Source organism: Mytilus galloprovincialis, chromosome 6 (assembly GCF_965363235.1).
Source record: "Mytilus galloprovincialis chromosome 6, xbMytGall1.hap1.1, whole genome shotgun sequence".
In the NCBI taxonomy this organism is placed as follows: Eukaryota; Metazoa; Mollusca; class Bivalvia; order Mytilida; family Mytilidae; genus Mytilus; species Mytilus galloprovincialis.
Window position 1 is genome coordinate 65,148,381 of NC_134843.1, and position 18,000 is coordinate 65,166,380.

The 18,000-nt window shown below is 30.5% G+C and overlaps 1 protein-coding gene across 2 annotated transcripts in view; it reads right to left on the bottom strand.

Moving 5' to 3' along the window:
• The window catches only part of LOC143080117 (lysine--tRNA ligase-like), a 38,613-nt gene extending 25,496 nt beyond the window's left edge, over nt 1-13,117 (bottom strand). The window contains exons 1-3 of one of the 2 annotated variants that reach the window (XM_076255804.1): nt 13,019-13,109; nt 4,064-4,196; nt 2,241-2,373 (exon numbers count right to left, since the gene is read on the bottom strand). In XM_076255804.1, coding sequence (XP_076111919.1) covers nt 2,241-2,373; nt 4,064-4,188 — 258 coding nt within the window. In that variant the 5' untranslated portion in view covers nt 4,189-4,196; nt 13,019-13,109. Of the gene's footprint in view, nt 1-2,240; nt 2,374-4,063; nt 4,197-13,018 lie in introns of both variants that reach the window. The other variant, XM_076255805.1, reaches the window with a different exon arrangement.
• Between the last annotated feature and the right edge of the window lie 4,883 nt (nt 13,118-18,000).

Consider the following 18,000-nt stretch of genomic DNA (forward strand, 5'->3'; position numbering starts at 1 on the left):
CGGCGGGCTTGCAAGTTCATGCATCGTTTCACTTCTGTAGGTATTGATCAGTGTACACGACCGTTACTTATAACTTTCCATTTTGAACTATCAGGTGCATGTATAATATACATTTTTGTCTTGCGTGTCCGAAAGTGATATAATATACTAGTCATTACTGAACTCATACGCTTGTTTATAAATAACATTTCTGGTGTAAATAATATTATTTATAAAAAAAAAATAATACAAAAAAAAAAAATTGAAGAAATACAAATCTATTTACATATTTTTCCAAGGGTTAATTTGGGAAAATGTAATATATACTCGTTGTCAATAGTTTAGGACAGATTGGAACATACCAGAATTATTGATTTAAAAAAATGTGCGCACTTGTCGACGATTCGTGTATACATACGCCTGGGTAGAAAGTTACGGAACTATAGTCAGTAGCGCAATTTAAAATATGTATACATGTATACATTGAACATAAGAAAGAAACATACATTTTGTGTAAATTGTGGTAAAAGTTTTGTAAATAGACTAGTCCACGTATGCCAACAGTATGTAATCAACGAATTCGATAGACTATTGTATACCAAAAGAAGAAGAAGAAAAAAAAGAAACAATTTGATTTAAATACAGGTCAATTTATAACTTGCTTTGGTTCATCGAAGTTAAGAATATAGTAAACTCACAGATTTATATATCCATTAGATTGTTCTCGAATAAAGGACGAAATTCGTCATCATCACAATTGTTCCAACATTCATGTAAAATATATGCAACTGGACGTACACTAATAATCCCCAAGGGATGTGAATATTTTCTAGGAAAACTATTGAGTATCAATTTCGGGATTTATTTTCTTTCTTAATATTCAATGACAGCAATTTAAAGAATAAACTGATTGTCGGATATTTGTCCACTTTAGGGGTATTCTTGCAAGTTGAACAGACTTATAATAACATTCAAAAATAGGGAAAGATAACATTAAATTCGTTGTCTTTAATTTTAAACATCGTTGGTCAAATAGTTATTTAAGTATATATATACGATGGGAGACGACGATTATTATAGTAGTCTCAGATTTTAATAAGGACGTTCCCGATTATGAATAAATTTGGTCGACGTTTTTCACACTTGAAAAGAATATCTATTCGTAATTTTTCGATTCCATTCCAATACAAAAGTATTTTTTCTTTATTCGTACATATTATATTCCGCTTCGGTAGAGTTATCTTCAGATAGTTTCATATATTAATTAATACATGGCTTTCAAAAGTCTAAATGTAAGTGTTCTCGTACATTTTTTCGCCTAATAAAGACAAATAAAAATCATTTAGTAAAGCTATTTCTAATTTCTAAGTCCCCCTTTTTTATGAGACATAAATCAAGGACAAGACTTGTATATCATTTCATTCTGACATATGAATTAAGTTTCCCGTCTTTAACCGAAAATTGTGTATTTCTTAGTAAATTAACTTATTTGAATTCAAATAAATAATAGCACCAAATATAATTAAATAATTCCACGGCGACCAATTTTTATTTGTCACCAACTTGAATATGTATTTTTAATGTGTGTATTAAATGCTCTCACTGATCCGAATAGACAGTCACACCTGGCAAGGTGTGCCCTAGAGGCGTGGTTAAATACCGAAGTGCAAATAACAATTTACCTTTCAACAAGCCATCTACAAGTATTGCCACAGAACCGTGAATACACACATCGTATAAACCTAGTCATAGCAGAGATAGTAAAAGGTCAATAATAGTACACCAACATATTGTCTTGACAGATTATTGTACTTTAATTTGTTCACCTTATCAGTCCGAAAATGCATTTATTAAAAATAAATTTTTAACTTTTTGTGTTGTCTACAAAAATAATTCGAATATATACGTTTAACATAGATAATTTATCTCACGAATGAGTACAATTGAACGTCTGTGCGTTTTATCTTCTTATTATCGGATGGTTATTAGATAAAGCATAAGTCATCGGCGCGCTTACGATTACGTTAAAATATGATTAAAAACCAAGACTTTTAATGATTGTATTTTAAATCCCGGCATGCAAAAATCAGGAGAAAACGTCACGACCTACAGGAAGTAGTTGATATTTTTTCATTAATTATTGAATTTCTCCTTTATTACTGCACATATAGCGATAAAACTTTGTGAATATATATATTATGTCATAATGAACATATTTAAACCATAAGTAAAAAATCGTGAATTTTCCCTTTAATACACACATTTGCGTCAATTTCTTCATCATCTTTTGGTTTCACAGCTTTCTCCGATTCCTGAACTTGTGGTGTGTTTTGAGTTCCCTTTTCAGCTTTTTCTTTAGCTTTTTTCTCGGCTTTCATCCGTCTTTTAAGTTCACTGAAAATACAAAAATATGCATTGAACATTTTGTCCCTGTAATATATTTGCATTTATAAGCATTTACAAGATTGGCAGAATTTCTATCTATAAAGTTAAACAAATACATTAAATTCATCAGACATGAGAGGGACTTAAGGTGGTACCCAACACTTTCACTTAAATTAATTTGGCTCGTTTAACTTTTATAAAATTTTGTCAAAGTATTTACTTTGAGACTTTAATAAAAATATAAAAAAATAAATCTTTTTGAACCAACTGTTTTGTCAGAAAAAATACACTGGTTATATAGCAATTTGACAAACCCCAATTTTGATCATTGAGAAGCTTTACAACACAACATAATTAAAACGCTTAGCTGACTTTACAGAGTTATCTCCCTGTAGTGTAAGGTACCACCTTAAAACAACTATTATTAGATTAATTGATGGCTGCTTATGTTCCAGTGGCATTTATGACATGCATTAAGAATAAAAATGTGTTAATGGGGTTTTGAACATGCAGTGTAATAATTTTCTCCTTTCAAAATTAAAACTATCTCTACCAGCTTTTTTTCACCATGAAGACTAGAACTCAAGTAAAAGTAAAATTTTTGCAGGCCAAGCATTTCTTTTTTTTAAGTCATATGAAACCTAAAATTAAAAAAAAATATGCATATGTTTTTTTATTACTTAATGGATAGTTTTCATTATACAACTTATGTACATTTGTGTGTACATATACTCTTTTCTGAGGAAAATTCTTTAATTTGTCCACATTTAGAAAAAGTGAACTAAGCTTGCTTCCAGGAAGCAATTCACCAACATATTTTCCGTATGCATAGTGACCTGAGCGTAAAAAATGATAAAATCGTGCACAGAGTACTAAGTTTATGATATATGCATGCATTGGTTCAAGAATTGGATAAACATTATTTTTAACCACTTACTCGTTTCATATAACTTTATCTTAGTTACTAGTACCATCTTGAAATGGTAATTGTGATGTTGCTTGGGACTGTTCCATCATACATGAAACCCAGCTACATATGTACATGTAGCTATATATAGGATGCCATTACATTAAATGGAAACCCTTTAGAGGCAAATTTAGAATTTTAATCACAGTTTGACTGCGCTAGGAACCCACCATAGTAGACTTCATAGTGCCTTAGCTGTGTCCCATATATGTTTTTATGGAACAGCCCTCAACAAATCTTAATCAAGTATTGCAGTCTGCAGGGGTTAGCCACTAGTCTGATGTCACAGACTAGCAAAATTTCATTCGGACTAGTAAGTTTTTGCAAAACTTTTTTTGGACCAATAAGAAAAATGACATAATATTGTTGAATAAAGTTGAAGTTTTTGGTGCAGAATGGTATTGGTTTAAATCTGATTAAAATATAGATCCCATGACCAAGCTGTGCTTACAAAAGTTAAAGACCTTTCTGGATCCTACGGTTTCATCTAAAAATATATTACAGGATTAAAATTCATTGGCTGATATATAATATACATTGTAATTACCAGAAAAGAAAGTAAAACTGAGTTTTGGCAGTTAATCATACATGACATGTACAATGTAGTATGTATCATATATTGGGCAATAAAGTTGTGTCAAGATCTAAAATCAGACTACTTTGACATATTCGCCATTTTCATTCTCATTTTTACATTGTATTATATATTGGCACTTAAGTTTTGTCAATTACCTGCATTGAGCATATGTTAGACATGTGGTTCTTGTTGGTAATAGAAAACCATATCTTTGTCCGCCTAGCCTTTTAGAACATTGGACAAGCCAAAAACAACTTTTTCTCAATGCAGAGCTAAACATTTTAAATGCTTAAAAAAAATTATAGACTGGAGTGCAATTTTAGGAAAATACAAACATATTACTTCTGTAAACATATTCATAATTGATTTCGTTACAAAGTGCTCTTTGAAAAAAGCAAGTTTAATCAGGAATATTATTTTCAATTTTGAGTGAAATTTGTAACCTTAAAAATTGTTTGTTAAAAAGAAATGAATAAAATCAAAGTTAATGGTGTCCTATTTAAGTGGGGCGTAAAGGGTTATTTTTGTGCAATGTGATCACTGTTTTTATTTGACGTTCAGACGTGCAAGACAGCTGCCTCGTTCAAAGTGTTCTACTTATTTTATTTTACATGCATCTTGATTTTCAAATGCTTATTTTGCGTGCTCGGTATTTTCAAATAAAATTCTAACACTTAGCTTGGATCGTCAAGAAATACTTTTTTAAAAGCCATAAACCAATTACATCATAAATATTTATACTAAATCGGGAATATAAAGTAAAACAGAGAGTTAATATAAACAAGAAGACAGTGACTTTTAAAGTCACAACAGGTTCACATCACAGTATTGATTTTTCGTGCAACATTCATGACAGAAATTTTGTCTTATTTCACGTTTTTTCCAAGCAAGTACCCCCTTTTACCACCCTCATTTAACATTGAATTACTTTTCTGTCTGACATGAATTTTTCAACAAAGTATAATTATCAGAAAATGTAGCTGCTTTGGATTATTTGTTGCTGTCAGATTAAGATTTTTTTTCTTTTTCAAATCAATGACTAAACTGAAGACAGATTTTTCATGAACTTTATTTTTCATTAAATTAACCATGCAAATAAATTTACAATTTTTACATATTTCTGATTTTTCAAATTCATTGTAAACTCTATAAAACTTACTTTTTGGACAAACTAAAGGTACAAGAAGCCATTTACTTTATTTCAATGTGAGCTTATCAAAACAATATAATTGGGGTCAGTTTATCTTTAGTTTTTATACATGAAGTAAGAAAATTTTCTCAGCATTGCATCATACATTTTGTCATACAAAAAGAGATGATGCAACACATTTGTAAATACATGTACATGTAGTAGAAATTCAGTTTGGTAGGTCATAGAAAATATATAATTTTTCAAATAAGACACAGAATATTGGTGTACCAAAGAGACAGTCAAAACTTTTTAAAATTGAGAGACCAATAAAACCATTGGATCATAGACATTTTTGTACAAACATGACAAAGTTGGGAATATATTCTGTAGAAACATGTAACTTCTTTAATAAAAAAATTATCAATTTAGTGTTTCCTACAGGTGGTTTTGGCGTGTAATGGGGCCCTGCCATGATTTCTCGACGCCCTGCCATTTTTTGGGAAAAAAATTGGCGCCCTGCCCTAATTTTGTCGAAATTCCTGACGCCATGCCTTTATCGTCGTAATTAACAACCGGTACTGAAAGACATATTTTATGAATACCGCTCGAGTTATTTCCCTTCAAACGTAAACAAAAGTTCACTAGGTCGCCATTTTGTAATCGATTTCGTAATCAATTGAATAGTGAATACATACTAATCACGCGTCCTGATTGTATCCCCCAAGTCCCAGAAACATCGTTTTGCCTAGAAGATTAATGATAAAACATCAATGTGATGCTTAGATAAATTTTTTTGACAGCTGATAGATTTCTAATTTACATAATTTACATTGTTTGCATGGTTGAACAAGCCAATGAACGGCGATCATGAGACATTTGTCAAATTGAAAAGTAAAAATTCGTTGCAAACTATTTTTTAAATACAAATGCTTGACTGTACCTTAAATGAAATGAATAAAAATCCAAACTAAATTATAAAAAGCAGAATAATCCAAAAAATAAATTAATTCCTTGATCAAATGTTTTCTTTTGTTTACAGACATGTCACATGATCATTTTAGGCGTGAAAAATACTTGGGAAAACACCTAAGTAACAGACAACTATGTCTGGCTATTTATAGACATTTAAAATAAACAGCTGATATGGTAGTGCCATGAAAGTAGTAAAACTTGGTGTATCTATATTAATTTAATTTGGAAAAGGGTGTAGAGGGAAAGGGGTTAATTTGTAAAGTTATTTTTTTTTGTAATTTAATAAATTTTGGTTACTAAAAATGACCCTGGATATCAGGGAATGTGTCAACCTGTTTTTAGGGAAAAAAAGGAGGATTTGTCAATGACAATTGATATGACCAAAGCAATATTTTTATATACATGTATATGACATAGTTCTTTCTTGTTTTTAAACAGTTTTAAAGAACTGATTTTGTTTTTAATTGTGTTTATTGTTTTAAATATTTCATATATATATGTTTTAAACACTTTTTCTTGTTTAACAATTTGTTTTAATGATTGATTACAGATGTATATGTCCTTTTTATAGTATTAAACTAGTATGTTTTAAATGAATCCATTTTATAGAAATTGCCTGTTTATGTTAAGTAAGTGCCCTAAAATTGTTGTCCATCGCGCTTAATGTGCCCTCTGAGCTAACAATTACAATTACCCTGCCCTTTTTAAAAGCTGCAGGAAACACTACAATTATATAGCTTATACATGTACGTCATTATATGACAACTATCTTTTTTCTCGTCTATGAAAAAATAACATAAAAATAATGGTCCACAGTGACACTGAATAAGCAGCATACATGAAACTCATTATTTTAAAGTGTGCACCACATTATATTGGTTATTTTGATAAGCCTGAAAAATATTAGATATTTCTTATAATTTGATTATAAATTCCCTTTTAAGCTGGAGTAAATCATGAAAAAACATTGATCAGGTCATGGTCACATGACAAAATTATGTCTATGAGCTGATAGAAAATTAAAACTTTCAGCCAATCAGAAGACAAGTTTCATCTGTAATTAAATTATTAACTGATCGTTTAAAATCATGAAACTTCAATAAAAAAAGAACCACAAGTCTATAAACTGTTGGAATTTTATAGTCCGAGATTAATCTGACGTCCAACGGCTGTTTTGCCAGACAAGCTGGGGCCGTGGGACGTCAGAGCTCGTCCCATATCAAAAAGTGGATATTTGCCCACCCAAAATAGATGCCCTGCTTCATCACTTCTGGTGCCGACTGGCGGCCTTGGAATTATATAAATCGGGCATCAATCTGTTCATTTTTCATTTATCTCTTCATTTATGTAAGTTTTACCTACATTTTGTACAGTACTTGCAACCTTAGGCGTTACTGTTTGACGTGAACTTGACTGATCGGTGAATGATCGGTGACGGATGTTTGACTGATCAATGAGTGATCGGTGATCGGTGACCCATAGGATCCGTCAGATAAGTCAAATAACCTATGTGAGAGTTACCCTGACAACTGTCACCGATCGATCAGTAAATTAAATTTATGCACGGATCAGACGGATACGTATATATTTAAAATTCTTATGTAAACCGAACTCCACAGTGTTTACAATCGATGAACGTGGACCTCTACGAAGACACCTTAATTTACACGTTATAATTTGTAATAAAATTAGTTGCAATAAAAAAGTAAAAATAGTTTAACAGAATAAGATGCTTAGAGCGTTAAATTGTTTGTGTTGATTAATATTTTCGTATTAAATATTATAAACATCAGAGACATATAATACATAATTGTATTATATGACTCAGTTAACATGAACTTATTTCTACGAAAATGGTTATTGTTGACCGCCATTGGATTTTTGAACTTTTAATAGTTTCGAATAGGTTGTTTTTTCATGAAATTTAAAGAATGTCAAAGAAATGATATTAAAAGTTTGTTCCCATTGTTTTGATTTACCAAAATTAATCTTCTTTTTATCAAATATTGTACTATTTTATTTGCAATCAGTTATTTTTACCATCTTGAGACAAGTCTTCTAATCAGAATTCAGATATAATGAGAATTAAAATACATAATCTTTTATTTTTGTGGAATACGAATGTAGTTATTGATTTATTTTGATACAAATTATTAACCGTCATATGATTTCAGTACTTTTTGTACATCAAGATTGGCTGTTCTTCATAAAATATGCTTACTTTTAGGAAAAAGATATAAAATTTTTGTATGCGATCCCTAAAATGCAAATATTTCTTCATTTTACTGAAAATTATTGACCGCCATTGGATTTTTGTACTTTTTATAGTTTAGAATAGTTTTTTTTATAAAATTAAAAGAATGGCAGAGAAATCATACTGAAATTTTATTCGCAATGTTTAAAATAACCAAAATTATTCTTCTTTTTATTAAAAATGATACTATTTCATTTGAAATCAGTTATTTTTACCATCTAGAGACAAGTTTGAGATGTAGTGAGAATTAAAATACTTAAACTTTTATTTTTGTGGAATAAGAATGCAGTTATTGATTTATTTTGATGCATATTATTAACCGTCATATGATTTCAGTACTTTTTGTACATCATGATTGGCTGTTCTTCATAGAATAATCTAACTTTCAGGAAAAAGATATAAAATTTTTGTACGTGTTGCCTAAAATGCAAATATTTCTTCATTTTAATGAAAATTATTGACCCCCATTGGATTTTTGTACTTTTTATATTTAAGAATAGTTTTTTTTTCATAAATTAAAAGAATATCAGAAAAATCCTACTAAAATTTTGTTCGCATTGTTTAAAATAATCAAAATTATTCTTCTTTTTATCAAAAATGATACTATTTTATTTGAAATCAGTTATTTTTACCATCTTGAGACAAGTCTTCTAATCAGAATTCAGATATAATGAGAATTAAAATACTTAAACTTTTATTTTTGTGGAATAAGAATGTAGTTATTGATTTATTTTGATGCATATTATTAACTGTCATATGATTTCAGTACTTTTTGTACATAATGATTGGCTGTTCTTCATAAAATAATTTTACTTTAAGGAAAAAGATATTAAATTTTTGTACCCGTTGCCTAAAATGCAAATATTTCTTCATTTTACTGAAAATTATTGACCGCCATTGGATTTTTGTACTTTTTATAGTTTAGAATAGTATTTTTTCATAAAATTAAAAGAATGGCAGAGAAATCATACTAAAATTTTATTCGCATTGTTATAAATAACCAAAATTATTCTTCTTTTTATTAAAAATGATACTATTTTATTTGAAATCAGTTAATTTTACTATCTAGAGACAAGTCTTCTTATCAGAATAGAGATATAGTGAGAATTAAAATACTTAAACTTTTATTTTTGTGGAATAAGAATGTAGTTATTGATTTATTTTGATGCATATTATTAACTGTCATATGATTTCAGTACTTTTTGTACATCATGATTGGCTGTTCTTCATAGAATAATCTAACTTTCAGGAAAAAGATATAAAATTTTTGTACGTGTTGCCTAAAATGCAAATATTTCTTCATTTTAATGAAAATTATTGACCGCCATTGGATTTTTGTACTTTTTATATTTAAGAATAGTTTTTTTTTCATAAATTAAAAGAATATCAGAAAAATCCTACTAAAATTTTGTTCGCATTGTTTCAAATAATCAAAATTATTCTTCTTTTTATCAAAAATGATACTATTTTATTTGAAATCAGTTATTTTTACCATCTTGAGACAAGTCTTCTAATCAGAATTCAGATATAATGAGAATTAAAATACTTAAACTTTTATTTTTGTGGAATAAGAATGTAGTTATTGATTTATTTTGATGCATATTATTAACTGTCATATGATTTCAGTACTTTTTGTACATAATGATTGGCTGTTCTTCATAAAATAATTTTACTTTAAGGAAAAAGATATTAAATTTTTGTACGCGTTGCCTAAAATGCAAATATTTCTTCATTTTACTGAAAATTATTGACCGCCATTGGATTTTTGTACTTTTTATAGTTTAGAATAGTATTTTTTCATAAAATTAAAAGAATGGCAGAGAAATCATACTAAAATTTTATTCGCATTGTTTAAAATTACCAAAATTATTCTTCTTTCTATTAAAAATGATACTATTTTATTTGAAATCAGTTATTTTTACCATCTAGAGACAAGTCTTCTAATCAGAATTCAGATATAATGAGAATTAAAATACATAAACTTTTATTTTTGTGGAATAAGAATGTAGTTATTGATTTATTTTGATACAAATTATTAACCGTCATATGATTTCAGTACTTTTTGTACATCAAGATTGGCTATTCTTCATAAAATATGCTTACTTTTAGGAAAAAGATATTAAATTTTTGTACGCGTTTCCTAAAATGCAAATATTGTTTCATTTTACTGAAAATTATTGACCGCCATTGGTTTTTTGTACTTTTTATAGTTGAGAATAGTTTTTTTTCTTAAAATTAAAATAATATCAGAAAAATCATACTAAAATTTTGTTCGCATTGTTTAAAATAATCAAAATTATTCTTCTTTTTATCAAAAATGATACTATTTTATTTGAAATCAGTTATTTTTACCATCTTGAGACAAGTCTTCTAATCAGAATTGAGATATAATGAGAATTAAAATACTTAAACTTTTGTTTTTGTGGAATAAGAATGTAATTATTGATTTATTTTGATACAAATAATAACGTCACATGATTTCAGTACTTTTTGTACATCAGGATTGGCTGTTCCTCATAAAACATGCTTACTTTAAGGAAAAAGATATTAAATTTTTGTACACGTTGCCTAAAATGCAAATATTTCTTCGTTTTACTGAAAATTATTGACCACCATTGGATTTTGTAATTTTTATAGTTTGAAATAGTTTTTTTGTTCATAAAATTAAAGGAATGTCAGAGAAATCATACTAAAATTTTATTCGCATTGTTTAGAATTACCAAAATTATTCTTCTTTTTATTAAAGATGATACTATTTTATTTGAAATCAGTTATTTTACCATTTTGAGACAAGTCTGCTAATTAGAATTGAGATGTAATGATGTACTTTTTATTGTTTAGGAGTAGTTATCTTTTTTTATTAAAAAAAGACTATCAGAAAAATATAATGTAATGTTGTTTGCATTGTTTAAAATTATTTCTATTTCTTGTAAAAAAATACAGCAGAAAACTGTTATTTTTGTAATTTGTTATTTTAAATGCTTCGATTGTGACGAGAATATAGAAAGTCCGTGATAATGATAAGTTTTTTTTAAGAATTTTATGATGATAAGGATACAAAAATTTAAAATATTGAAAAAAAATAGACTACATTTTTCAATAACTGATTCTTTCATTTTGTTTTTCCCGAGAATGTTTGGAAAATAATAAAATAAAAACCGCGATGTAGACACCGTTTTAGAACTCGCCGGTTTTGAAAATATATAACCTAAATAAAACGAAAAAGACCATTCTTTAATGTTGATATTTTAATTTAGGGTTTATCTATACATTTCTTTTCATTTCAATTCATAAAACTTTGCTAAATAATTAATAAACAAAATGTATAATTGAACGTTCGATTTTCAAGAGTCGCCATTTTAATTAGATTAAACGAAACTAAGATTCCGTAATTTGTATTAGTTTATCATGTGACGTATTAAAGTTCAATCCGTCATCAAGGTCGATCGGTACTATCCGTCCGATCAGTCCGATCAGTCAATTACTTTTACTATAAGTCTGACGGATTGCTGACGTGAGTTTGACGCGAACTTGACTGATCGGTGACTGATCGATGACCGCTGACTGATCGCTGAAATAGTAACGCCTAAGGTTGCAAGTACTGTACCTGCCACTCTTTATTTTTTCATATTTAGACAGATTTCAGTGACCCATCGGTTCAGACAATTTTTCCTTTATTTTCAAATGGACTTCAAGTTACGAGGGATTTCGCAACCTCGAGACTCAAATATGCAAATAATCATACTTATATCACCTCCTTTATAGGAGATCGATATTTAACATTTAGTAACCAACCACAATTTTTCACCTCCTTTTCAGGAGATCGGTATTAAGCATTTAGTGCCAACCACTATAACAATCGGAAGCTCTCGGACATTTAGATTACTTGCATTCTAAATGAACGAGGTGTTAGAATATGGTCATTTGCATAAATCATCACTTGTTTTCTCGTGGTCACGTGATAATCTTTGAAAATGAAAGTCAAAATGCAGAAATCGATGGGTCTCTATGAAAACTGTTAAAATATGAAAAAATAAAGAGTGGCAGGTAGGTGAAACTTACATAAATGAAGAGAAAAATGAAAAGATTGATGCCCAATTTATATAATTCCAAGGCCGCCAGTCAGCACCAGAAGCGAAGAAGCAGTGCATGTATTTTGGGTGGGCAAATATCCACTTTTTGATATGAGACGAGCTCGGACGTCCCACAGCCCCAGCTTGTCTGGCAAAACAGCTGTTGGACGTCAGAGTAATCTCGGACTAGTATTTTCAATAAAGTATAAATCTCTAACTAAACAATCCCTCCATATTGACTATTGTATAATTTGTTTAACAAGAAACTTGCATACAAGGCATAACCTTTAATAGAGTGTAAATAACTTATTTCGTAAAATTAGACTTATAATTGTCAATACAATTAAGCTGAATTCAACCATATAAAAAAAAAGAGTGTTCATGAATGTCTTCTCAATCAATTTTCAGGTTTTACACAAGTTTTCACGTTAGATATCAGCAGATATGCAATTTCTTTGCTCTTTATTTGATATAATTCGTGTTCATTTCTGTTTTATATTGTATCTTTATATTCATTTTTGATCAAGGATTTGTGTTTTCTATACAAATCCTTGTTTTGGTGTAATGATGATGCAATCCCCCGTCGCATGAATTGTTCTGCTCTGCATAAGAAAAAGGTGAGGTTTTACAGAATAGAGATATATCATTAATATGAAACACATTTGGGGCTTCAGCATACTTTTTGCTTAAGTTTTCTTCTCCCATTCTTCTAGATAATTAACAAAAGAGCTAATTTTACACGTGCGCCAAAAACCGGCAATGAAGTCGAGGTAACCGGAAGTAAAGTAATGAGTTCTCTTTTCTTGATTAGTTTGTAACCAATATTTGTTTTAGAAAAAAATGTACAACAACGTCCGTTTTTCATATTTGCGGACGAGTCGGTTTGTTATCTAGAAAATGCGGAACAGTTTTGGAATTAATTTTTAAACTTATTACCAAGATATCACACAATCACTGGGGTAAATATGATCTCCGTAACTGCAGTTACGTATATCCAAAGATGGCGGACGATGTTTCTGGTCAATATTTCTTTTGTCAATTGTGTTATAATTCTGTAATATTCTTCGGTATTTCGTATCCTATCTAAAGTATTGCTAAGTTTGAAACTTACATACAACGTTTCTTGTCATAGTTCAACCGCTAAATGGAGAAATCATCATTTAAAAAAATCCCGAGGATATGGGTAACTGTAAAGGCTGATATCCGTAACTGTAATAAATGGTTATAGAAGGATATTCGTAACTGTTGAATTTTGTTGTTTCTGCTTCATTCATTATCCTCGATTAAATAGTTCGGACCATCATTTATTTCGGAAATAAATCTGTCATAAATTCGTCAAAATAGTTATCAAATGTACTAGGATTATAATTCAATATGCCAGACGCGCGTTTCATCTTCATAAGACCCATCAGTGACGCTAATATCAAAACAGTTAAAAGGCCAAAACAAGAACAAAGTTGAAGAGCATTGAGGACCCAAAATTCCAAAAAGTTGTGCCAAATACGGCTAATGTAATCTCACCACGCGGCATATCAAAAAACGGGTGCGATGAGAGATCGGGTTTTAATTAGATTGATGTAATCTAATTCTGGGATAAGAAAATCCTGAGTTTTTCGAAAAATTCAAAATTTTGTACACAGGAAAGTTATTAAAATGACATATAACTGATATTCATGTCAACACCGAAGTGCTGACTACAGGGCTGGTGATACCGTCGGGGACGAAACGTCCACCAGCAGTGCATGCCATGGCATCGACCTAGTGGTGTAAAATAGTTATCAAAGGTACCAGGACTATTATTTAATACGCCAGACGCACGTTTTGTCTTCATAAGACTCACCAGTGACGCTCATATCAAAACAGTTAAAAAGCCGTTTGAAACAAGTACAAAGTTGAAGAGCATTAGGGACCCAAAATTGCAAAAACTTGTGCCAAATACGGCTAAGCTAAATATATGAAATCATCGGGATCAAAAATAATATGTCCACAATGTTCTAACAACATTAGAAAAAAAATCGACTGTTTAAGATTTCTTCACACTTAATCCCTTGGATACGGGATGTGCATTAACTCATAAATTAGTCTTAGATGCATGATTTAAAAAAAAAATGGCTTTAAAATAGCTCTCAGTACTTGCGACTACTCCCAGATCTTAATTTAGTGACTGTTTAATTTTGGGATTTTGTTTTTGGGATGTACAAGTACCCTCCAATGTTCACTTTTTTTTTGTGTACAAATTATTTTTAATTGTATCTACCTGATGAGTTAAGCCTTTTCAACTGTTTTTTTTAGTTTTCTCTTATGTTGTACTGTTACACCACTGTCCAAGTCAGTGGAGGATTAAACGCCAGTTAACATGTTTATCATCGCCACATCCAGTATTTGCCTAGGCCTGACACCAATCAGGAGACTGCAATGCATTGGATGTGATTTGTTGCTGTGTTTTTCGTTATTTAAAAAAAATGGCCCCTAAATAAGGCCTAGGCCATTAGTTGACTTGTTTGAATTATATTTTATAGCATACTATGCGGTATGGGCATTGATCAATGTTAAATGTCGTATGGTGACCAAAATATTAATTTCTGTGTCAGTTAGTCTCTTGTGTCTCAATTACAGTGGTACCACATTTTCTTTATATTAAATATATGTTCAGGAAGAGAAAAAAATATAGATAAAGTAGGTAAGTCTTGCATCAGAGGCCGTCCCGGTTAAAGATAAAAGAAATTTGGTCTACCACGGGTATGGCAGATTGGATAGGGACGGGAGTCTGTCTTTGCCACTGGCCATTTATGGACCCCTCAAAGATTTTTTACAAGGGTTATTAACCTAGCTACAAAGAGCACGGAATTCTCTCAACATGTGGAATCTGAATTAACGTCCCCATTCTGACCAGAAGTGGATGCGTACTTGTGCATCCCGGACAGCAAAACTGATACAACACTATGGCTATAATTTAAAGGGAGGTAGACCAATGGAGACAATTTTTCCAACCGCAGTCACTCTTGGGGGTCTTGAAATATGGTGTTAATGTACTTGTTGTTTATCATCTGATGTACGTGATTTTGTGCTACTTTGTTTTGTCCAAATGTTTATTGTTAACCTTAACTCTATAGTACTGTTTGATTATTTTTTGGGGTGGCTCAGTATTCATACATACAGCCATTGTACTACGGTGCTATGGTCAATTTGTACTCTTGCACTCAAATTTGTTTTATGAACTCTATCTTTAACGTGTGTATATGCCATTTTGTGTTTCTCTGTTGAAATAGTTGTTAATCGTGTGATAAATTTTAAAATTATGTTGACTTAGATGCATCGTTCCCCAAATTTTGATTTCTGACCTATCATGTTTGTTTGCTTTGTATTATTGTGAATATAATGGAATCCTATGTGACTATCATACAAGTTAGGGGCTTAGCTAGTTATACAACCAGCTAATACTCTACCATTTTCTACTTAAGGAAATGCCTGTGCCAAATTAAGAATATGACAGTTGTTATCAATTCGTTTGGTGTTTTTTGAGATTTTTTTTTCATTTGCTTAAGTACTGTCCGTTCTCAATTTTACTTATATTTCATCTATAATAAGCTATCAAATCCTTTAGCTCACTATGCATGCATGCTGCTGACAATATAGAAATTAAGAATTGGAAGCCTGATCAAATTTTTCCATAATAATTTAAGACTTCTAACTTCGAGGATCATTTCTGATTCATATTTATTACACTTTTAATAACCGGAGACATTTATTTCATTTCAAACATGATTGAATTATTTAAAAATAAAATCAGTTACGGATATCAATACTTCCAGTTACGTATATCATTAAAAATTTATTAACTTCAGTTACCCACATCATCACGATATTTTAAATGGCTGTTTTCTCCATTTATCGGTTAAACTATGAATTAAACACTTAGTATTTCAGTTTCAAATATTGTAATACATTATAAAAGACACGAAATACCGAAGAATAATACAGAATTATAACACAATTGACAAAAGACATATTGACCAGAAACATCGTTCGCCATCTTTGGATATACGTAACTGCAGTTACGGAGATCATATATTTACCCCAGTGACTAGTGTCATAACTGTGATCCTGTTAAGTATGGTAGTTGCATTTTTAAGTATGTGTGAATCAATGACAGTCCTGAAGGTTGTTTTAAGTTGGCAAAATGATTCAAACCGTTTTGTAAAATTTCATATTTTGTTGTCACATCATTGTTGTATACAGAATATAGCAATCTGCAATCAACAAATTAGAAGAATAGAGTTTGTGTTTCCCTTTGCTGTGCCAAGCTCATAATTTTTTCCTGTACTAATGAGTTGTTTGATTTCATGTTATCAATTTATAATTATCCCACCCTACCACTTGCGATTCATACAGATGCAAATGCTCAAACACATCCAAGGAATGAATCACTATTTTGATTATCGGGTTTTTTTTGCCCATCACTTTTTTCAAATCTGTTATTTTTCATGTTTATTTTAATCACATTTTTATTGCCTTTAACAATTTGTTATGAATGTTATGAACAAATTCAAAAATATCGTCATAGGCAGTACTGGTCGGATGGGTAAAATTCCAATTACCATGTTCTTCATTTTGGCTTTTTATCAAATTTATCCAATCCCTTAAAGTCATGTGATTTGCTAAAGTGGAGTTGACCAGTGCGTCGAAAAAAACCGTCACTCAAGTCATTTTGAAATTCAAATTACAGTAACACATTGCTTAGACTGAGGATGACAAACATGACATCTTAAAAGCGACTAAGATCGAGCAAGAACGTAGTGGCTCATATTTCACAATTCCACCAAACAGAAACTAATACTCTATTACACTCTCAGGGGAAAAAAAGTTCCACAGCAATATTATTTACCTACAAAAACATGTTTAACTCCACAAGCCCCAGCTTATTATTAACATAGCTGAATAAGGATCCTCAGTCAGTAAGCTCTATGTTGATTTGAACTACTAGTATTAGGTACGGACCATTTGATCTCAGGGGGCAGTCGGAGATATTTGACAGAAAAAAATTATGACCCTGATTTTTGCCTTTAACATGATAAATACAAAACGGGCGATATTTTTTGGGGCCAGGGGTTTGCATGTGAATACCATATCTGACCGGAATGTCTGTGTCGCCCAACTGATATATTGAATACTTTTTTTCAAGGACCGACTGCAACATGCCTGCTTGGGTGTGGCCTTTATATCTCCATTTGTCGACCGTCATTCATAAATTCGTTGTTATTTCAGACTCACTCGTAGTCTTTGGTTGATTTGGAACCCCTCACTTCCCTTCTTGGGTGAAACATTTCAAACACACATTTCGATAAAAATTGCTTGTTTGTCTTTCTTAACTCGTGTCCTTCGTATTGTAAATTTCATTGAATAGTCCAACGTTTATCTTGTTTACAACAAGAAATCTATGAGGATATGCTAACTATATAACATACAACAAACGAGAATTTTCCATGTCCAATTTTTGCTGAAAACTGAGTCCTACATCTAATATATTAGTACATAGCTTTGGATCCATCCACTCATTTTATAATAGACAATTAATGGGGAGAATACGGCATTAAAACTTTCCAAACCTTACATTTTAACTATAAAATATGCATGCCCCACTTCAGGAAAAAAAGTATTGAG